At 41.8% G+C, this 24,261-nt stretch overlaps 1 protein-coding gene across 1 annotated transcript; it reads left to right on the top strand.

The window, feature by feature from the left end:
- Positions 1 to 248: 248 nt before the first annotated feature.
- LOC124244255 (cytochrome c) lies at positions 249 to 2,518 on the top strand. Its single transcript, XM_046670737.1, has 3 exons — positions 249 to 405; positions 1,482 to 1,657; positions 1,770 to 2,518. Exons 2-3 carry the CDS (start codon positions 1,489 to 1,491, stop codon positions 1,916 to 1,918), a joined length of 318 nt encoding a protein of 105 aa, XP_046526693.1. The 5' UTR covers positions 249 to 405; positions 1,482 to 1,488; the 3' UTR covers positions 1,919 to 2,518.
- Positions 2,519 to 24,261: the final 21,743 nt, after the last annotated feature.

Below are 24,261 nucleotides of genomic sequence, written 5' to 3'. Positions count from 1 at the left end.
ATCCACCTCACGACTCCGCCCCACCCTCCCCGCCCGCACACGCAGGCACACAGAGGCCAGGGGGTGACGTCAGCCCCTCCCAGCTCCACCTCGACGTCGTACCTCAGATGGCCTGACGTAACTGCTTGGCAAGAGAGGCCTCAAAAGGAAGGGCACACACGCAGCACACCCTACCCTGATAGCCGGCGTGCGCGCGCAGGTCGCAGACGCAAGACTGGAGCCAATGAGGCGCGGTGACGTCACTACGTATCAGCCCGCGCGGCCGCACGCCGGGCCGCGAGGGGACGGAGCGAGGTCGGTTGCACCAACACCGGTACTTAGGCGTGGATCGGCGTGCCCTTGGGCTTAGAGAGCGGGACGTCCGGTTTGCGAGCGCGAGCTCTTGTATCGCGCGCGGAAAAAGCGGTGAGCTCAGGGTGCGGCGACCGCCGTTGGGAGCAGGCCGACCCGTGGGGGGCGCCCGCCTGCGTGGGGAGCGCGTGGCCGGGCGGAGGCCCGCGTCTGGGACGTCCGAGTGAGCTCGCGTGGAGTGGGTAGGGAGGGGCGACCCCAGACTGTGCCCAGCCGGACCCTGGTGGGATACGGCTTGATGTGAGTTGGAATCCCAGCCAGGTAGAGGCATGGCCTCAGTCAAGGCTGAGCCGCGGATCAGACTGAGACCCAGGGCTTCTTAGTGTCGGGCCTGAAGGGCTATGGATTGATAGACAAGCCTTCTTTCAGGGTGAGGGCGGCAGTGAGGGACCGTGCGCAGCTTTCACGTCCTTTTTCGAGAAGAGCAGGACTGCTGCTTCTCCAATAAGGGGTTATTTCTTTTCCGGGCCACCTGTCGCTTCTCCCCTTAATCTGCTCAGGCACCTCGGGAAGGTAGGTTTTGTCACAGTCTTCCTAGAAACCGGCCGGGACGGGTAAGCTCGTGTTTGCCTCTGGGGATTCCAGAGCTGGAGGATGGGAGTCCCTGGGAGACCTCGCAGCCTCCGCTGCTCCCCCCACCCACAGCAAGGCAGTTTAGTGACCTGAGCTGGCTGAATCAACTATGACCTCTTTTCTTTTTTTTTAGCCTGCTTTGCCTTATTTTCAGGGAGGAGTAGCTTTAAATTGTAGCATGAATAAATAAATAGGCCTTTGTAAAAGTAAGAATTTTGGTGGTTTCGGTTTAATGTAATCGCGGTTCAGTTTAATCAGATTTGGGACTTTTTGTGACCTTGACCTCACCTTTGGAAACGCTTTGGAACTAGGTTCCCACTTTGCTTACTTGGGCTTTACTCTTGAAGCAATTAAACACACACACACGTGTTTTTAGGAAAGTTCTTCCAAGTAGTGTTTTTGGTATTAAAGAGTATTGCAAGTGTACTAAGTAAAACAAGATTCACCCTGATACTTAATGTCCTGGATTTGTAGTGGATTAATACTTAAGTGACTAGTATGATCATTAGTTTCTGCTGTATCTGAAAAAAATAATAAATTGAGTCTTTCATTTTTAGATATAAAATGGGTGACGTTGAGAAGGGCAAGAAGATTTTTGTTCAGAAGTGTGCCCAGTGCCATACTGTGGAAAAGGGAGGCAAGCACAAGACTGGGCCAAACCTCCATGGTCTATTTGGGCGAAAGACGGGTCAGGCCCCTGGCTTCTCTTACACAGATGCCAACAAGAACAAAGGTAAGAGGGAGACAATTATTAAATAACCCAAGTATGGACTGCGTGAATGTAACCTATGTAAACCCTTTATAAGATATGTAAAATGCTTAACACCACATCCCTCCTTGTTTAGGCATCACCTGGAAAGAGGAAACACTGATGGAATATTTGGAGAATCCCAAGAAGTACATCCCTGGAACAAAAATGATCTTTGCTGGCATTAAGAAGAAGACAGAAAGAGAAGATTTAATAGCTTATCTCAAAAAAGCTACTAATGAGTAATAGTTGGCCACTGCCTTATTTATTACAAAACGGAAATGTCTCATGCCCTTTTTTATGTGTACCATATTTAAATTGATCTCATACACTAGAATTCAGATCATGAATGGCTGATAGAATATTTCTGTTGAACAGTCCTGATTTAAATAAGATTGGCTTGTGGCTAAATGGATACAATAAGCTTTTTGAATTTTGGTAGTAATTCTGGTTCAGCAAGTTATCCCTGTTTTCCCCTTCTAAAGATGTGATGGAATTTGATTGGTGATGTTCAGCTTTTCACAGAGATGTTGAATGCCATCTCAAAACCTGTAGGAGATTGGTTCTATATTTAGATTTATATAACTGGTTATAGTAATATATTTAAATACTGAGGCAATCACTGTCTCAGAACAGAGCAAGACTCACCTGTTTCAAGTTTTGTTCATTAGCCTGTTAAAGGCAAGGGCTGAAGATAAGCTGGCAGTGTCAACTTTATCTTTTTGGTCTTAACTATGCCAATTCAATTAAAACTCCCTGTGTCTAAAATGTTGCCTTTTACTCAATGAAAGGCATTTTAGTGTGTTTTATGTGTAATATCAAATAAAGAGTATTTAACACTTGTCAGATTTTATTGATCTATAAGGTCAGATGCTTTTAAAATGAAGCGTGACGATACAGTAGTAAACTTTGCTTGTGAATTATTTTCTAAGTCAGGCTAAGTTATAATTCAGGATTGTCTTTTAACCAGCTATTCAAAAGCACACACGACTGTAGAACTACTGTCTATGTGTGATTGATAGTGGTGCTTTTGCCAACTCAGTACAGGAGATAGACCATCAGCACAAATTTGTAAATTATGTGATTGTAAGGCTTAAGAATTAAAAACAAAATCACAGGTCATGGTTTTTCTAGTGTGCTTGATTTAATGACTGGTACCAAAATTTTAATGGTTGAAAAGTACAGTAGCCCTAAATATTGATGCAGCAGTGTTACTAGTCACAGTACTAGGTTGTGTTTACTTGGTCCTTTAGGACAGCCTGAACTAGAACAACACCTCCGTAATCCGTCCTTAGAGCTTCTTGGGCCAGAATCAGCAGTGCAGCATTTATGTACTAAATTATTTCATACACAGTCCAAGTCATACATGTTTAGAGTAGTCCCTGGAAGTTTTATGGAGATGGTGAGCTTGAACTAAGCCATAAAGAATGGTGAGAGAAGGTCTCAATAAATCTTTGCTCATGGTGACAGTTATCTCTTTGTGAGACAATGAGGAGACTGGGAAGAGCCTTTATCAGTGGTTTCAAAGGTGATGGGAATGATTAGATAGGCCTTTAAGGCCTGATTAAGCAATTTCTAACTTGTGAGTTTTACTTTCAATCTTTGGAGAAATGTAAGAAAGCAAAGAAGTCAATCTAGAAACGTGTGGAAAGCCTGCTATAATTCAGATGGTAAGTCCTAGTCCGAGTATTAATGATGGGGAATTAAAAACTGCTTCTCGGAAATCCTCCAGAAGTTAAACCCCCTGTAACAGAGACATTGGTAACGGCGTAAGTTAGGGGTATTTTGAGACAGTGTAGTGGACAGTTCTGGACCAATATGGGAAGACATGGGGACCAGGGAGTTGATTTGTTTCTCTGCCTCTTAGGTCAACTAAGGCCTATGTTTGGCAGAGATAATTACTGAGTGCCTGCTGTGTTCTAGGCCAGTTAGATGCAGTAAGTGCCTCTGGTGATTTATAATGTGAGTGATCCTGTAGTTATTCAAAATTAGGGACATTCTAGTTGTAATGAGTATGTGCTCTTTGAAATAACAAAAGGCTAGCACGGTTTAACCCAGGTCTTCATTCCTTGTGCTTCATTTTAGGTGTCTTGGTGAGTGATATAAAAAGTGAGAGTCAGATGTATTTAAGGAGTTTTTTTTCCAGGGCCACCCACACTATATTTTGTCTAGAACAGCACTGTGCAGTAGAACTTTCTGTGGTGATGGATGTTTTTTATTTTATGGAACTTTAGTTTAAATTTGCATAGCCACAAATGGCAGTGGCCAGCATGTTGACGGCACAGGTCCAGAGCTAGAACCCGTGGTCTGTAACAAAAGTACTTCGCTTGGACTCTGTTTTCTTTTTTTTTTTTTTTAAGATTTTATTTTTTCCTTTTTCTCCCCAAAGCCCCCTGGTACATAGTTGTATATTCTTAGTTGTGGGTCTTTCTAGTTGTGACATGTGGGATGCCGCCTCAGCACGGCCCGATGAGCGGTGCCATGTCCGTGCCCAGGATCCGAACCAGCAAAACCCTGGGCCCCCAAAGCAGAGCTCATGAACGTAACCACTCTGCCACAGGGCCAGCCCCTGGACTCTCTTCTTAACCTAGGATTCTTGCCAGTGTACTAAGTGTCCTCAAGGACACAGATTCCAATTCCTGTTTCTAAATCTGATGTGCTCATCTCTGTAATTTTACCATACATTTTTCCCTATCCCATTTATAAGTTGGCAATTTACTTTAGGTAGCTGGCATTCTGGTGGTAGGTATAAACCTTTTTGTCATGCTTTTCCTGCACTTTTCTCCAATTTCCTTATAGACATTATATTGTACATTTGCACTTTTAACCTTTGAAGATTGTTGTAAATTGAAAAAGTTGTTGGTGGACTTCACTTGCTGTGTAGGAACAGGCCTTTCCAGGGCCTATTCCTTCCCAGCTGACTTGACTTAGGCTTTTGGTATCCGGCAAGAGTAAACCAAACCCAATTACTTACAGTGGAAAGTTTTCATTTGTAGTGATGGGGTCTTTTGGCTCTCCTTAATCATTAGAATACACATGATCCACAATTTAACGTAGTTTGACTTAGGAATTTTTGACTTTACTAGTTGCAAAAGCGGTATGTATTCAGTAGAAACCGTACTTTGAATTTTGATCTTTCCCCAGGCTAGCAGTATGCGTACGATGCTCTTGTGTTGCTGGGTAGTGGCAGTGAGCCACACCTGCCACTCAGCAACACAATTACAAGGGTAAACAACTGGTAGAACCATTTTTCTGCACTTTCAGTGAAGTAATCAATAAACTACATGAGGTATTCAATACTTTATTATAAAATAGGCCTTATGTTAGATGATGTTGCTCAGTGTAGGCTAATAGAAGTATTCTGAGCACATTCAGGCTAGGCTAAGCTCTGGGGTTCAGTAGGTTAGGTGTATTAAATGCATTTTTGACTTAAGATATTTTTAACTTAGATGGGTTTGTCAAGATGTAACCCCATTGTAAATTAAGGAAGATGTTGCTGAGCATGGAATTAGTGGCTATTAAGGTATAGTTCATACAGACAAGGCTGATGCCTGACAGCATACGAATACACCTCCAAGGTGACCAGGAAGTTTGTCTCCCAGATGAATCTGCTCTAGGCAATGCTGGAGTATGCACTGAACTGCTTCTTTGGCTCCATTTCTTGTGCCCCAGACTGACCATTGTCCTGGTGTTCACAAACTTAGACTATAATTTAAAACGCTAGCTTTCTACTTGCTTCATAACAGTAGGATTCCAGCTTATCTTATTTGGAATTTGAGGTATCTGAAAAGTAGTCATACCCTCAGGCTCTCTTGGCTCACTCAGAAAGCTAAACAGATTTAGTGTTTTTCTGAAAGGGTGAATGTATGTCCAGGTTGTTAGGAGTAATGTCACTGATAGGCTCCCTATGTATCACCAACTAAGTATAGCTTTCCATACATAGAAGTATACAAAGGCAAGAGGACCAATATGTGGTAATACATCATTGACTGTTCTCAGAAAGTGCCTGGCAAAAATGCCAAGAGGTGGACTGATTGCCTGGCTTACTAGAACTTTGGTAAAATTGGATATTTTAATCATATTAGTGAAGTCTCAGTGGTGGAACTGAGAGTTCTTAGAGGTCCTTAGAATCCAACTGTGCCGTTACACAGATGAGGTGAAATTAACCTGAACTAGGCTCTGGGAACTTTAACTACTCACTTGCTTTGGGCTGCGCCACTAACACAACCTGGTGGTCCAACCTAGCTAATCACTGGGAGGAGGGCAACTGAGGCATAAGGCAGATAGCTGGTTTTGAGAGGAATAGGTTTAGCCCAGTCCCCTAACACCCCTGCTCTAAGCTGTAAAGCCTTCCTTTTGTGGGACCCAGGTATGTGGTGGACAGGAGCCAAGCAGCCTGAGGTGGGACATAACGCGTACCCCTTCTGGGGTGTTATTCCCTTCCGCCATGTTGTGAGGAGCCCTCCTGCTTGGGAGCTTGCTCTTTGAAGGGTACTGAGCCCAAATTGGCCACAGTCAAGGGCTGTCACCACTGACCCAGTTACAGGGCCCTCCCTTGGGGGAGGGAAGCCATGCTCCACCTCCCTTTGCATCCCTCTAGATTTGCTACCATTTTGCACTCTTAACACCTACTAGGTTGTTGAAAGTGAAAAAACCCTAGCAATGTAGCCGAAGCCACAACCAAGATACCCTGACTCAAATTCAATCTTAGTCTAAACCCTGTTTTCCGAGACATTAATGAGCTGCTTTTTGCTTCTTCCTCTATACATTAGAAATGTGGGTATGTTCCACACTGGTGCCATTAAAGAATGTGTCTATGGCTTGAACAGTATACTTTGAAAAGGGACCATTAGACTAGTTAATTGTATTATCTGGTGTAATGCAGAGAATGCTGGGTTTTGGGTTAGAAGAATTGTGTTCAGGGTAGGGGTCGACAAACAATATAGCCCATGGGCCCAACCTGGTGAGACACCTGTTTTTGTAAGTAAAACTTTACTAGAAGACAGCCATATTTATTCATGTATTATCTAGGGCTCCTTTTGTGCTACAACATCGGAGTTGAGTAGTTGTGACAGACTGTGGCCCACAAAGCCTTTAGGCTTTTATTAGCTGGCACTTCACAGGAAAAGGTCTTGATCCCTAGAGCTTTGCACAGTCTTGATTTGGCCATCTGGCGAATAGGAAGAATGTCTACCTCATAGGCTTGCTGTTGAACATTCATTGAATGACATTTGGGAAAGCTCTTAGTGGGTAAGCACTGAAATACTCGTTTTGTTCATTTTATATCTGTGTCAAATTCCTTGAATATTACGTAGTGAAAAATTACTGCTTCCCGGATTAGCAGAGACCTAATTGTCATGTCTATAATTCTTTTCTATTCTCAATTGACTCTGATGATCTCTAGGACATTTGACACCCCTCACTACTCATTTTTTTACCTTCCCTGGTTTAAGTTAGTTTCACACTCACATAGAATAAAACACATAGACAACATACAACTTTTATGCCCATGTAGCTGTAATCATCTGTTAGTAACCCAGATACATACTTCAGTGTAACATTTTGCCCAAATTCTAGTCCCATAACTCAAATTGCTTTATAGTTAAATAAGATACATTCACATCTCTATCCTGACCACCTCAGAAGGTATATGGAACAGCTACTGTCTGTATTTCATAGCTAAGTAAACAGTCTTACAGAGCTTTTTAATGCCAGAGGTCACGCAGTTACGTTATTTTGGTAGTAGTATTACATGTACTGACATTGCCTTTACATGGTGTTTCTAAAGTTCCGTGTACTAGGTTGTTGCTGTTCGCCTCTCGACAAAGCTCACACACCTTTCTTTGCTGGAGACAGGACTTTCTCCGGGCTTCTACATCCCTGCAGCCCACCCAAGTGGAGCCAGCTTGTTCTTCCACGCCGTCCACCACAGAGGCCCTGTAGTTTTGGCATCTTCCAGATCGTTACTCTTCCTCTCACAGGCAGACCTACTCGTGTGAGATTCGTGACATCTTCACGGACCCTTTGCTATTGTCTATACTTCTAGACTTTATCACACTCACTGAGAACTTCAGCACCTAGCTTATATACTTTCCAATGCTTTTTTTTTTTTAATTATCCCGATAATAGCTATATGCGAGTGAATGGATGACCCATCCATAATGCCAACATAGCTTCAACATTTTTTACTTGATTTTCACTTTCCTCGGCACTTCTTTCCCATGGTTACAACTTAGACTTGTCATTGCTCCAGAACTGCTCCACCTCTGAAATTAGAGATCCTACTGCATCAATCTGATCACAACCTCATATCACTCCACGTCTCATTTTTATTTCTACTCTATCCCCTTGAACTCATCAGAAAGTCCCAGCCCCTGCTCATTCCGTTATGGCCTCCCTTCCTCCCTCAGCCAGCCTCTCACTGTATCTTTTCAATCTCTGACGCCTACATCCTCTTTGTCCCCTCGGTTGCCTTTTGTGGCGTCTCCTCTGCCAACAGCCTGGGAGCAGCCCAGCACTCTGCTTTCTCTACTTCCACACCTGATCTGAACACTGTTGGAGAAAATAACACACTTCTGCTGATCGGCACCACTATAAACTGATCTCTGATTCAGCTGAACCAGCAGGAACCCTGTGCAACTGTCCTTTCATATATCCATTCCCTCCCAGTCTTCCTCGTGGTTAATTTAGAAGTTCATCATGCTCAAGCATGTTATCTCACCCCAACCCCAATTCTCACAGCAGATGGCCTTGCCTCACATTCCGGATATGAGTTCTCTACTTCCTGACCACAAGGAAGGTTTTTGTTACCCCCCAACCCCCACTGTCAACCATGTTGTTCTTAATTCAGATGTTGTTTAGAATGTTCACTTACATCAGAACAGTAGTTCCACTTGTTATAGACACTCCAGCATGGTCAATCTAACTCCCACTCCTAACCCCCTTGTCCTCTGCCTCCCTCTCCTGTAGAAGTTTTACAAACTAAATGCTCGCTTTCATTTCAATATGAGGACTTCGCATTGGTAGCTACACTCCAGCAGAACAAATCGACTGTATGAGTTCTAGAAATTATAGCTTTTCAGATTCAATTTAAGTTAAATGAAATTGTAGTTGTCCCCACTTGCATCAGGCAGGAGTAATACACCTGGACCAAGAGATAGCAAATCTTTTCAGTTTGGGGATGATGGGGGAAATCTGTAGATTTCTGAGTCACCTTCCCTGAGTCGGGGCAGATCATGTTGTCAGTAAAACGAAAACTTTATACTTTTTACCGGTGAATGTTGGAGAAAGACAGTCCAAGCAAGGGTCTGAGCCCTCTGTTGACACTGCTGAATGGAATCTTAGGCACATTAACCTTTCTGTGCCTTAAATTTCCTCATCTGTAAACTGACACTAATTGTATTAGCCATTAGGGTTTTTGTGAGGATTAAATAAGAGAATGTGCTTGGCACGTTGCCTGGTACTCAGTAACCACTCAAATGGTAGCTAATTTTGGACTGGATGGGCAGGACAACTTGTCAAATTAACAGTTGGACAGATTGCATGGAAAGAAAAGGATGTTTACTGAGATGACTCTTCAACTGAAGTGACTAGTGAGAGAGACGTGCCTAGTATTAGAGATTTATATCCACGACTCAGGTCCATAATTCTAATAACTCACCTGTCAAGTGATGTTTCATTCCCTGTTAGTAACCAGGACCAGGAACCAATAAAGTCCAAACTCCAACAGCTCCATTTACCTTGAGAATTTTTTTTGAGGGGCTCTAAGACGTCGTTAGAGGGTTAAATGGGCACCTAATTTTCATATACTCATCATCTAAGTGTGTCTAGTTTTTCTGGGAAGCTAACAAAGACATAGTTTTTAGTACCCCATTTACTGGGATTATGCCAGCCCTAGCCACCTTCTCCTGAACCTTTACAGGTAATCTCAACAAGAAAGGAGACAAATCAAGATGGAAATATGTGCGTTAGAGGCAGTTTAGAGTAGGATGTGTTTAGGAGGCCAACTCCAGCCCTCCTCTCTTCCCCCCAGAAGGATTTATCTGAAGGCTTAATCCAGGTCATAGGAGGCTGCCACCTGGAGGGCCCTTGCCTGCGAAGAACTAGTGCTCTTGTTTCCTGTCTTGTCACAAGAAGTTTCTCACTTGTTTTGAGCAATATTCAGTAGTTATATTGTTAAAGAATATTGATTCTGGAACATCAGTACCTCATATAATTCTTAGATGGATCATGTGTGATATTATAAAACGTCACTATGCTAGCCAAACAGATGCTGTGTGCTCTGCACAGGTTAGAAATAGTATAGGAAGAGACCTGTGCGAAAGATTTTTAATTTGTGAATCTCCTGAATCAGACTAGGTTAAGATATTTATGTCTTGGTATGTACATAATAATATTGGGCGAGGGGCGGGGGGGGGCGGGGGGGGGGAGGTTGGATTTAAAGAACCAATGCTTAGTGGGAAAAGCCTGCCCATTTCACCCCTTTCCAGTGTGGTATCTCTCAAGATAAGGTAATGAAGGAGGGCCTTTTGTATTGTAAATCAAGGTCATGTAAAGATGAGTACCCTTTTAGCATAATAAAGCAAAATGCAGGCTGTATATGCCGGATTCTTTTTGTAGACTTTCTGCCCAGAAGATTCTGATAGCTTGCTTTCTTTCTTTCTTTCTTTGAAGATTAGCCCTGAGCTAACATCTGCCACCAATCCTCCTTTTTGTTGAGCAAGACTGGCCCTGAGCTAATATCTGTGCCCATCTTCCTCTACTTTATACGTGGGATACCTGCCACAGCATGGCTTGACACGTGGTGCATACGTCCACACCCAGGATCCAAACCAGGGACCCCTGGACCACCAAAGTGGAACATGTGAACTTAACCACTGCTCCACCAGGCTGGCCCCTGATAGCTTTCTGTCTATTCTCCACCCTAAAGTTGATCAAGGAGGCCACAACCAAGGCCTGTAGTAAATACAAGAGGATTCAGGCAAGGAATCTGATTTTCTAGGGTCTCTTAGCTAGAGCAGTTGCCCCCTCCACCTAGGCTGATTCTCCAGCAGAATACCTTGAAATGCCTTTACCCTTGGCCTTCTTCACAACAGGTGCCATTATCTGAATCCAGCTACTTTTTGAATTCATAGGAAGACAGAGAACTGCCCCTGAGGACAAAACCACAATCTCCCACCCTTGGTTCACCTCCTATTTCGTTGACTGTTCCTTCTCAGCCTCATTTGTAGGTTTCTTTTTGCCCGCTCTGGAAGAGATTGCTGTTTGCCTACTCAATACACATTCTCCTGGTCATTTTCAGTAACAGAACTTTGAAATTTTTTTTTAGGGTGGTAATGTACCTATAAAAGTCTACACTGTCCACCTTCCCTAGGTGTGGTCAATGGGTCTAGTGGAAGTCAGTTGGGTAGGACTTCTAGAAAATGTTTTTTTAATAAAATAAACAGGGACTACTTTAACACTTTAATAAACTTCCTTTTTCTCTAAGCCATTGTTATTTCAGTTTCTGTTATATGCAGCTCATTCTAATCCTGATATGCCCACCCCTTATATCATATTAGTGTTCCCCAAAATTATGCCTTTGATATTTTCTTTACATTTTTCCCCTTGATGCACACACGTACCGATGACTTCATATCTATATCTATGATCCAAATACTGCTAGAGCTCCAAAGCCATGTACTCAGCTGCCTTTTAGACATCTTTATTTGGGTCCCCCACCTAAGCAATGTGGTAGGTTGAAGAAGGGCCCCTAAATATGTCAGTCCCCTAATGCCTGGAACCTGTGAATGCTACCTTATATGGCAAAAGGGATTTTAAAATGTGATCAAATTAAGGATCTTGAGATGGAGAGTTTATCCTGGATTATTCAGGTGGGCTGATGAGCCAGAGAAGAAGGCAATGTGACAATGGAAGCAGAGGTTGGAGTGATGGGGCCACAAACTGAAGAATGCTGGCAGCTTCTAGAAGCTGGAAGAGATGAGGAATAGATTCCCCTTTTGAATCTCCAGAAGGAACCAGCCCCGTCCCCCCACATTGATTTTAGCCCAATGAGACATGTTTCAGATTTCTGACCTCCAGAACTATAAGATAATAAAGTTTATGGTGATTCGTTGCAATGGCAGTGAGAAACTTGTTAGGTCAAACCTAACATATCCCAAAAGAAATTCATTCACTTTTTCCCAAAACCTGATCTTTTTATATTTCGTATTGATACCAAAACTCTTAATCTCAAATTCATGTGCCCAGTGTGCAATAAGCCAATCACTGAGACATCAGTGCCTGGAGATGGAGAAAGATTTAATCAAATTGGCCAAAATAGAAGGTGGGAGGGTAGGTTCTCTCAAATCTAGTTTAACAGTAAGAAGCAGGGGGTCTTTATAGAGCTAAGGGGCTCGGGAGGAGGAGTTTCAGAGAAACAAAGGGAAAGTCCATGTTTCTTTCACTCCAGAAATCTAGGCAACCAGACTTCTGGGAGTCAGTGGCAGCTAGGGGCTGGTTATCTGATGGTCATAACTTCTTAAAGACATTCTTTTTCTTCTGCAAAACGAGCTCATAAATCCTTGTGACCCTTGAGTCATCCCTCAGCTTAAACAAGAAAACAGCAAATTAACAAGATTAACTTTTCCTCTGTGTGTTGAGAACAAGGTCAAGGGTAATCATATTCTTATTGAATATTTACAGTAACCCTCAGGTGCTCAGCTACACTTTTTTTTTTTTTAAGATTGGCACCTGAGCTAACTGTTGCCAATCTTCTTTCTTTTCTTCCCCAAATCCCCCCAGCACATAGTTGTGTATTTTATAGTTGTGGGTCCTTTTGGTTGTGGCATGTGGGACATCGCCTCAATGTGGCCTGACAAGTGGCACCATGTCCATGTCCAGGATCCAAACTGGCGAAACCCTGGACTGCAGAAGCGCAGCGCGCAGACTTACCACTTGGCCACGGGGCCGGCCCCTCAGCTTCACTATCTTGATTATTGTGTCATCCAAAGCAGAAATTAGTCATATATCCTAGATTGTCCCACTCTATTATCCTTCACTCTTCACTGGATATTTTCAGTTATATGTATCAACTGTCATTCAAATCAGTTCCTAATTTAAGTCTGCATTATCTTCCATCTGTGCTGTTACTGTAGCACAGCGGTTCTCAGCTAGGGGTGAATTTCCTACTCAGAGAACATTTGGCAATGTCTGGTGACATTTTTGGTTATGGGGGTGCTACTGGCTGCTTTCTAGTAGGTAGAGGCCAAGGATGCTACTAAACATTGTATAGTACACTGGACAGCCCCCACAACAAAGAATTATCTGGCCCAAAATGTGAATAGTGCCAAGGATGAGAAACCCAGCTGTGGTCTTATAATTCGTCTCCCTGCCCCCCATATCAAACCACTCCAGTCATAATCGTTATAAATTCCCATACCCTGGTGAAATCGATTTTGTTATTAATTATAAGACTTTCAGAGTCCTGGACCCATAGTGCCAATATCTGGATCACTTATTATATAGATCTATGGTCTTTTCTTTCCTCTCAGTTTTCAGTCATTTTTGTCCTTTTTTCTTGACATGCCAAGTAATTTTTAATTGAATGCTGGCATGGAGTATGAAAAATTGTCATGGCCCTGGTTGTGTCAATGGAAAATAACAAATAATCATTCTATAGATAAGAGAGATAACGTGAGTTTTACTTGAGCCAAGCTGAGGATTATAACCCAGGACGGCAGTTTCCACAAAGGAAGAAAGCTTTCTGGAGAAGAATGGGTTTTACTACAGTTTTATACCTCTTTAGAGCAAAGAACATACTTTAAACAAGCCTAGGATACCTATTCATCAAAGTTTCAAAGAGGTATTCAGTTGCAAATTATCAGGTCAACGTGACCTTGATGTCCAGGAAAGGAAACATCTTCAGGAGTACTGCTCTGGGCCTTACTGATACTGGCGAGTATAGGAGGGGAAGTATGCATTCTTATCTTCAAAGAGTGCATTCTTTTACCTAGACATAGTGTTTAACACATTCCTTTTTTCTTTCTTTTCATTGTGGTAACATTGGTTTATAATGTTACATAAATTTCAGGTGTACATCGTAGTATGTTTCGAATTCTGTGTAGATTACCTCATGTTCACCACTCAAAGACTGATTACAATCCATCACCACTCACATGTGCCTAATCACCCATTTTGCCTTCCCCCCGCCCCCATTCCCCTCTGGGAACCACCAATCCAATCTCTGATACTATGTGCTTGTCATTTTTTTTTCTCTTCTACTTATGAGTGAGATCGTATGGTATTTGACTTTCTTCTTCTGACTTATTTCACTTAGCATAATACTCTCAAAGTCCATCCGTGTTGCCACAAGTGGCCGGATTTCATTGTTTCTTATGGCTGAGTAGTATTCCATTGTGTATATATACCACATCTTCTTTATCCATTCCTCCCTTGATGGGCATCTAGGTTGCTTCCAAGTCTTGGCTATTGTGAATAATGCTGCAATGAACATAGAGGTGCATGTATCTTTATGTATTTGTGTTTTCAAGTTCTTTGGACAAATACCCAGCAGTGGAATAGCTGGATTATATGGAAGATCTATTCTTAATTTTGTATCGTATAATAGGACTCTCCATACTGCTTTCCATAATGGCTGCACAACTATGCACTCCCACCAGGTATCAGTTCTCTCCACATCCTCCCCAACACGTATTGTTTCCCGTCTTGTTAATTATAGCCATTCTGACTGGAGTGAGGTGATATCTCATTGTAGTTTTGATTTGCATTTCCCTGATAGTTAATGACGTTGAACATCATTTCATGTGCCTGTTGGCCATCTGTGTATCTTCTTTGGAGAAATCTCTGTTCAGATCTTTTGCCCATTTTTTAATTGGGTTTTTAGTTTTTGTTGTTGTTGTTGAGATGTATGTGTTCTTTGTATATTTGGGACATTAACCCCTTATCTGATATATGGTTTGCAAATATCTTTTCACAATTGTTAGGTTGTATTTTCATTTTGTTGATGGTTTCCTTTGCTGTACAGAAAGTTTTTAGTTTGATGTAGTCCATTTCTTAGTTTTTTCACTTGTTTCCCTTGCCCAATCAGACACAGTATTTGAACAAATGCAAGTTAAGACCTATGTCTAAGAGCGTACTGCTTATGTTTTCTTCTAGAGGTTTAGTAGTTTCAGATCTTACATTCAAGTCTTTAATCCATTTTGATTTGATTTTTGCATATGGTATAAGATAATGGTCTACTTTCATTATTTTGCATGTGGCTGTCCCATTTTCCCAACACCATTTATTGAAGAGACTTTCCTTTCTCCATTGTATGTTCCTGGCTCCCTTGTCGAAAACTAGTTGTCCGTATAAGTGTAGGTTTATTTCTGGGTTCTCAATTCTGTTCCATTGATCTGTGTATCTGTTTTTGTGTCAGTGTCATGCTGTTTTGGTTACTATGGCTTTGTAGTATATTTTGAAATCAGGGAGTGTGATACCTCCAGCTTTGTTCTTTTTTCTCAGGATTCCTCTAGCTATTCAGGGTCTTTTCTTGTTCCACATAAATTTTAGGATTCTTTGTTCTATTTCTGTGAAAAATGTCATTGGAACTTTGATAGGGATTGCATTGAATCTAATAGATTGCTTTAGGAAGTATGGACATTTTAACTATGTTAATTCTTCCAATCCAAGAGCACAGAATATCTTTCCATTTCTTTGTGTCTTCTTCAGTTACTTCTAACAAGGTTTTGTAGTTTTCACTGTACAGATCTTTTGCCTCTTTGGTTAAGTTTATTCCTAGGTATTTTATTCTTGTTGCAATTATAAAGGGGATTGTATTCTTAATTTCTCTTTCTACTGCTTCGTTGTTAGTGTATAAAAATGCAACTGATTTTTGTCTGTTGATTTTGTATCCTGCAACTTGACTGTATTCATTTATTATTTCTAAAAGGATTTTAGTGGATTCCTTAGGGTTTTCTATACGTAAAATCATGTCATCTGCAAATAGTGACAGTTTCACTTCTTTTCTAATTTGGATCCCTTTTATTTCTTTTTATTGCCTGATTGCTCTGGCTAGGACTTCCAATACTATGTTGAATAAGAGTGGTGAAAGTGGGCATCCTTGTCTGGTTCCTGTTCTTAGTGGGATAGCTTTCAGTTTTTCTCCATTGAGAATATTATCTGTGGGTTTGTCATTTATGGCCTTTATTGTGTTGAGATATTCTCCTTCTAAACCCATTTTATTTAGAGATTTTATCATAAATGAATGCTGTATCTTGTCAAATGCTTTCTTGGCACCTATTGAGATGATCATGTGATTCTTATTCTTCATTTTGTTAATGCAGTGTATCACATTGATTGATTTGTGAATGTTGGGCCATACCTGCATCCCTGGAATAAATTTCACTTGACCGTGGTGTATGATCTTTTTAATGTATTGTTGTATTTGATTTGCTAGCATTTTGTTGAGGATTTTTGCATCGATGTTCATCAGTGATATTGGCCTGTAATTTTCTTTTTTTGTGTTGTCCTTGTCTGGTTTTGGTATCAGGATACTGTTAGCTTTGTAGAATGAGTTAGAAAGCATCCCTTCCTCTTCAATCTTTTGGAAGAGTTTGAGAAGGACAGGTATTAATTCTTTGAATGTTTGATAGAATTCACCAGGGAAACCATCTGGTCCTGGATTTTTTTGGGGGGGGGGAGGTTTTTGATTACTGTTTCAATCTCCTTACTGATGATTGGTCTATTCAAATTTTCTATTTCTTCTTCATTCAGTTTTGGAAGGTTGTATGATTCTAAGAATTTATCCATTTCTTCTAGACTATCCAATTTTTTGGCACGTTGCTTTTCATAGTATTCTCTTATTATCTTTTGTATTTCTGAGGTGTTCCTTGTAATTTCTCCTCTTTCGATTCTGATTTTGTTTATTTGAGCCTTCTCTCTTTTATTCTTGGTGATTCTAGCAAAAGGTTTGTCAATTTTGTTTATCTTTTCAAAGAACCAGCTCTTGGTTTCATTGACTTTTTTTTCTTTTTTTTTTTTTTGGTCTCTATTTCATTTATTTCTGGTGTGATTTTTATTATTTCCTTCCTTCTGCTGACTTTAGGCTTTGTTCTTCTTTTTCCAGTTCCTTTAGGTGCACTGTTAGATTGTTTACTTGGGATTTTTCTTGTTTGTTGAGGTAGGCCTAAATTGCTATAAACTTCCCTCTTAGAACCACTTTTGCTGTATCCCTTGATTTTGGCAAGTCACATTTTCATTTTCACTTGTCTCTAGGTATTTTTTGATTTCTCCTTTGATTTCATCACTGACCCTGTTGTTGTTCAGTAGCATTTTGTTTAAACTTCACATATTTGTGGCTTTTCTGATTTTCTTCCTATAGTTGATTTCTAGTTTCATACCTTTGTGGTCAGAAAAGATGCTTGGTATTATTTCAATCTTCTTAAATTTATTGAGACTTGTTTTGTGGCCTAATATGTGATCAATCCTGGAGAAAGTTCCATGTGCATTTGAAAAGAATGTGTATTCTGCAGTTTTGGGATGGAATGTTCTATATATCTCTACTAAGTCCATCTGGTCTAATGTGTCATTTAAGACCAGTGTTTCCTTCTAAGTCCCCTACTATTATTGTGTTATTGTCTATTTCTCCTTTTATGTCTGTTAATACTTGCTTTATATATGTAGGTGCTCCTATGTTGGGTGCATAGATATTTACAAGTCTCATATCCTCTTGTTGGGTTGTTCCCTTTATCATTACGTAGTGTCCTTCTTTGTCTCTTGTTACAGTTTTTGTTTTAAAGTCTATTTTGTCTGAGATAAGTATTGCTCCCCCAGCTTACTTTTCTTTGCCATTTGCATGGAGTATCCTTTTCCATCCCTTCACTTTCAGTGTGTGAGTGTCTTTAGGTCTGAAGTGTGTCTCTTGTAAGCAGTGAATATATGGGTCTTGTTTTTTCATCCAGTCGGGCACCTTATGCTTTTTTATTAGAGCATTTAGTCCATTGACATTTAAAGTAGCTATTGATAATTATGTATTTATTGCCATTTTGTTACTTTTTTTCTGTATGTTTTAGTATTTCTTCCTCTTTTCCCTTGAGGTTTGATGGCTTTCTTTGGTAATATGCTTGACTTCCTTACTCTTAACTTATTTGTGTATTTATTATAGGTTTCTGGCTTGTGATTACCATGAGGTTCATATATAACAATCTCAATATATAGCAATCTATATTGAGTTGATAGTCTCTTTAGTTTGACCTCTTTCTAAAAGCTGTAATCTTTTACTCCCCTCCTCCCACATTTCATGTTTTTGATATCATATCTAACCTCTTATTTTGTGTGTGTATCCATTACACTCTTATCATTGAAATAGGTAATTTTAGTCCTTTTGTCTTTTAACCTTCATATTATCTTCATAGGTGGTTGATCTGCTACTTTACTGTATTTTTGCCTTTACCAGTGGTTTTATTGCCTTTTTCCTTTGATAATTTTCCTAGTCCTATTTGTGGTTTTCTCTTTCCCACTTAAATAAGTCCCTTTAGCATTTATTGTGTAACTGATTTATTGGTGATAAACTCCTTTAATTTTTGCTTGTCTGGGAAACTCTTTATCTCTCCTTCCATTCTGAATGATAACCTTGCTGGGTAGAGTATTCTTGGCTGTAGATTTTTTCCTTTCAGCACTTTAAATATACCGTGCCACTCTCTTCTAGCCTGTTTCGGCCGAGAAGTCAACTGATAGCCTTATGGTGTTTCCTTTGTATGTCACTTGTTGCCTTTCTCTTGCAGCTTTTAGGATTCTCTCTTTATCTTTAATTTTGGACATTTTAATTGTAATGTGTCTTGGTGCAGGCCTCTTTGGGTTTATCTTGTTTGGTGCTCTCTGTGCTTCCTGTGCTTGGATGTCTGTTTCCTTCCTTAGGTTAGGAAAGTTTCCAGCTATTATTTCTTCAATAGATTCTCTGCCCCTTTGTCTCTCTCTTCTCATTCTGGGACACCTATAATATGAATGTTAGTGTGCTTGACATTGTCCCAGAGTTCCCTTAGACTGTTCTCACTCTGTCTAATTCTTTTTTATTTTATCTCTTCAGCTTGGGTAATTTCCTCTAGTCTTTCATCCATCTCACTGATCTGTTCTTCTGTATCATCTACTCTGCTGTTGAGTCCCTCTAGTGAATTTTTCATTTCCAGTGTTGTATTCTTCATTTCTGACTGGTTCTTTTTTATATTTTTCAATTCTTTGTTGATGTTCTCATTGTGTTCATCCAGTCTTCTCCCAAGATGAGTGAGCATCATTATGACTTTTTGAGTTCTTTGTCAAGTAGGTTGCTTATTTCTCTTTCATTTAGTTCTCTTTCTGGGGTTTTGTCCTGTTCCCTTGCTTGGAAGATATTCCTTTGCCTTCTCATTTTGCCTCTTTCTCTGTGCTTATATCTATGTATTAGGTGGGTCAGCTATGTCTCCCAATCTTGGAGAAGTGGCCTTATGTATAAGATACCTTTTGAGGCCTGACAGTGTGCTTCCTTCTCATCACCAGTCGAAATGTTCCAGGAGTGACCCCTATGTGGGCTACATGTGTCCTTCTGCTGTGGCAGAGCTGCTCTTGCTACAGGTACCCAGGGAGGCTAGGCATTCCCCCTGGCAGGTTGTTTGCGAATCAAGTTTGGGGAACCCCAGCACAGTTGGCTGCAAGGTCTAATAGTAGGCTCCTGTTGCAGTTTTTCTGTTAAGTGGGTAGGCCCCCCACCTGTGGCTGGTTGATAGGTTCAGGGACTTACAATTGCTGTAGGCCTCCTGCCTGCAAGGCTACTGTCAGCTCTCTCAGGATTGCAACTGAGTGGGGCTGGCCCCAGGCATGGGGGCACCTAATTGTTTCAGGCTCTGGAAGGCAGGGCTGATCCCATATGTGGCTGTTTGAGAAGCACAGATCTTCTGCCACTGATAAGCCCTACCCCTGACAGGTCCACACATACCATCAACACAGTCTTGGCCCATGCACATGTCCCAACCCTCTAGAGCAGACCCAGTTGCTCCACTGCAGAGGACCCCACACTCTCCACCAATGTCCCCCACACTCACCTGCTTCTCACAGAGGCCCTATCCCACAGAGGCAGACACACTCGCCTGCCTGCATGGAATGGAGGCACCCAGTCTATGCAGGCCAACAAGTAGCCTGAGGGCTTGCTGTTGGGTGGAGCCAGTCCCTACGGGGGCTGCCTGCCCTGGATGAGCTGGTTTAAGTTGATACTCTAGTGGGTGGGACAGACCCTGGGCTAATAGGCCAGTGCAAGAACTCCAATGGTGTCTGCCAGCGTCTGTGTCAGCACACCTGTACTAGGTCACTACAATGGCTACTGCTACTGTCTCAGTACCTGGAGAGGTCTCACCTCTCACTGAGATGTACCCAGAGCCTACCAGGTGAGTCTCTTTTCACCAAAGCATTGTGCACCTTTCTTTCTGGTGATTTTAGGTTGCTTTCTGAGACAGGTGAATTTGTGCATGGGTCCTTTAAGAGCTGGGTTTTTCCACTTATGGTCCAATAGCTTTTCTGGGGGTATTCCTCATTGCAGTTAATAGCCAGCAGAGGCAGATATTATGAGACTCATCTCAGTCATGCTGAGTCCAAAGGATGCTTATAGTGGTAACGTGCCCCTGCTCAGTTCCCCACTCCTCCAGGGAAGGCTGTGTACCTTAGGGTTGCTCCAGGCTGGCCAGCTGTGAAGCTCCACGGCTCACAAAGGTGGCTTTTTTCTCTCCAGAAGGAATTTCTGCCTCTTCCGCCTCAGTCAGGACTGTCCCTTGTAGGGGTTCTTTTTATCCAATTTTCAATTCTCTTTAGGGCTAAGTTTTCCAAGAATAGTTGTAACCTGGTTGTGTTCATAGGAGGAGGTGAGTTCAGAGTCTGCCTATGCTGCCATCTTGACAAGATCCTCTAAAGCATTCCCTACTTTAATGGTTTAAGCAGATGTACAATGTATGTTTGACAGGCCATAAGTCAGGATTCTTTCATTCAAGCCAAAACAGTTTTGAACCAGAATAGCTACCCCATATACCTCAGTATGTGAAAATCTCTTGTCACCTGATATCTTCCTCCAGGCAGAGTTCACCATTTCTTTTGCTAGGTAAAATAGAATGGAAGCTGATTATCTTAATCCATTTAGAGAGTGAGCTGACTCCAGTCTGGTTGAAAATTTGGAAAGGCTTTTTCTAGGTCTAGTTCAGATGGTGTAGCCATCTTAAAGTGTAGCCTTCCAGGGTTCTTGTGCAGCCTGGGAGTTGACCAGGCCCATCCCAAGGTGAGCCTTGAACTCTTCCCTTCTCTCTTTAGCGCTGCAAGACTAGCACGAAGTCAGTTCTGCTCTTCAGAGCCTTTCTATCTGGCTTCTTAGCCTCCTGCCTTGTTCAGCTTGAAAATTTGGCGAGTGTCTTACGGGCAGGGTGTTGGGCACATATTTTGCCCCTTGCTTTTTACTGAGACATTCAGCCTTCAAGTCTCTACTTTTCATTTCTCCATCCCAGAGAATTTTCTCTGCCTTTTATTAGAGGCCTTCTGCCCAAGCCTTTCCCCTGGATTCTGAGGCTTTTGCCCCCTCCCAGAATGAGTCATTGCTCTGAGGGAAAATGCAGCTACAGAGGACGACTCACCTCACTCTGGAGTTCTCTCCTCTCCAAGATTTTATCTTAGTGAGTCCAGATCGCTTCTCCTTTATCTTCAAACAGTTGCTGCAATCTACTTCATTTTAGCTCCACACAGGGGACGGAGGTGGGTGTCATCTAGTACTCCTAACAGCCCTGTGAGGTAGGTATTATTACTTCTGTACAGATTAGAAAATTCGGGGGCCGGCGCAGCAGTTAAGTTCGCACATTCCGCTTCTCGGTGGCCCGGGGTTCGCCAGTTTGGATCCCGGGTGCAGACATGGCACCACTTGGCAAGCCATGCTGTGGTAGGTGTCCCACGTATAAAGTGGAGGAAGATGGGCACAGATGTGAGCTCAGGCCCAGTCTTCCTCAGCAAAAAGAGGAGGACTGGCAGTAGTTAGCTTAGGTCTAATATTCCTCAAAAAAAAAAAAAAGAAAGGAAAATTTGAGTTCGGGAAGGTTAAATAACTTGTCCAAATTTGCACAACTGATGAGAATAGGAAGGGAGGTTTAAAGACTGTAGCTGTCAAAGTCCATGATTGTTCCACCCACCTATGTTAAGTCATTTTCCAGACTCTTTCAGAGCACAGGGCGTTATATGGGGGGTCACAGAAAAGTAGAACTGCCTCCCAGCTCTCCTCTACCTCATCACCCCTGCCTCCCCCAGCGCCTGGATTATCTGATGCAACTGATTGAGTTCTCTCTGATTCCATCTACCCATCTATACAATATATTTTGACGCCTAATATATGAAAATATTTCTTGGAAGCATAAAAATCACACAAGTTTAAATTTAGCTGATTTAATAACAAGTTACAAGATCAAATCTGATCTGGGCGCTCTGGAGGGAATAAATGAAGAAAGTGTTGGAGAGAGTAGGATGAAAGAGAAAACAAGGGGTCTAAAGAATTTTACATTCTTCTCAATTTTTCCTAAAGCTGGCTCTGAGTACATATGATTCTTAGAGTGACAACTCCTCTTAAAGACTAGGAGCCAGATCCAGACACTTCCCATGAAACAAGCTGCGTCTAAAAATACTCTTGGCAAATCATGAAGAGCCAGCTGTGCTTGCTTTGCAGTGAGCACAAGAGGGCGCTAAGTTCCACAGTGATGCTCCGGCCACTAAGGCCTACATCTAGCATTCCAGCATATGTACAAATAGTTGTTTTCAAGTGATATTTCTTAAAGTTATAGCTTCTCTCCTAGCTAGATATACCTCTAGTGTAGTAGAAACCCATCTCAGTAAATTTTGTGATTTTATCTGCCTGTAAGATTTGCCAGTCAGCAGATTAAGATATTAACATTTCTAAGGAAATCAAAATAAAGTTGGTCAGGCATGGGAGCATAGAAAGAAAGGTTGCAGAAGCATTGGCAGGGACCTAAGCTTTCTCAGCAAAGAGGGAGCCTTAGGAAAGACTTCAAGTGTTGCAATCTCATAAGAAGGCCCACGTACTCACACCATCTTTTTTTTTTGAGCAAGATTAGCCCTGAGCTAACATCTGCCACCAATCCTCCTCTTTTTTGCTGAGGAAGACTGGCCCTGAGCTGACATGCGTGCGCATCTTCCTCTACTTTATATGTGGGACACCTACCACAACATGGCCTGATGAGCAGTGCCATGTCCGCACCCAGGATCCGAACCAGCGAACCCCAGGCCAGTGAAGCAGAAAGTGCACACTTAACCTCTGCACCACCAGGCCAGCCCCTACTCACACCATCTTACCTGGAGACAGTTAACTCTTCAAACCATGTAACCGCCATGCTTTAGTTCCATGCGCACAAAGCAGCCTTTGACAATTATTTGGCTTTTCATCAGGATCTGTGTCCATGGATAGACACTCAAGGGCAAAACAAAGTTTAAAATTCTCATTTCCTACGGCAAAAAAAAAAGAAAAATTATAAATAAGTATTCGGTGGCAGTTATACTTTATATTTTAAGAGGGTCACAGGACAAGGAAGATTTTAAAATAGCACCCAGAGTTTAAATAGGAACAGAAATAAGAAAGAGTTGCGGGACAATGGGAGTTAAGGTTTTGCCGTGAATTTGAGGTGTAGGCTGTTTGTGCAGGCGGCAACTACCACAGGCAGTTGAAATGAGGTTCTGTGTTGGCACTTAGGAGAGATGACGGAGAGAGACACAGGCTTAGGAGCCACTGGCATGGGGGATTATTGCCTGGATGGGATAACAGAGGGAGTGTGGAGAAAGAAGATGAGGCCTGAGGATAGTCTTAGGGAGTTAGGAAGTAAGACCCAAGAAGGGCAATGAACAGGATTCTGTCACGATATCATAGAGGAGGTTAGATATCTTTTGGAAAAGAAAGGAGTAGTGTCAAGGGCTGCAGAGAAGACAAAAACGATAAGGACTGGATTTTTCTACTTAAAATCACTGGTTACATTCAAAAGAACAAGAGAAGTTGAAGTAGAGGTCAAATTCTAACAGTTTGCCAGTAGTTGGGCTAGGAACATCTTGTCCTACCAGAAAGCAAGAAAACTCAAGGACTTGGAAGCCAATGTGAAAAGGATAACACTGACCAAAGAAGGATCAATATGAGCATCAGTAAAGATAGTAATTGTATTAGTTCTCTGTTGTCGCTAAATTATCACAATTTAGTGGCTTAAAATATCACAAAGTTGCAGCTCTGTGGGTTGGAAATCCAACACAGGTCTCACTGAGCTAAAATGAAGATGTCAGCAGAACTGCATTCCTTTCTGGAAACCTGACGAGAGACTCTGTTTCCTTGCCTTTTCCAGCTTCTGGAGACTGCCTGTATTCCTTGGCTCGTGGCTACCTTCCTCCATCTTCAAAGTCAGCAATGGTAGAGTCCTCACATTACGTCACTCTGACCTCCTGTTTTGCTTCCCTCTTCTACTTTTAAGGACTCTTGTGAGTATCTTGGACTCACCCAGATAATCCAAGATATCTCCCTATTTTATTTATTTATTTATTTATTTATTTATTTATTTATTTATTTATTT

This window comes from Equus quagga, chromosome 8, assembly GCF_021613505.1.
Source record: "Equus quagga isolate Etosha38 chromosome 8, UCLA_HA_Equagga_1.0, whole genome shotgun sequence".
Taxonomy (NCBI): Eukaryota; Metazoa; Chordata; class Mammalia; order Perissodactyla; family Equidae; genus Equus; species Equus quagga.
The sequence above is the reverse complement of the archived record's forward strand: the minus strand, read 5'-3'. Positions and strand labels throughout refer to the sequence as shown.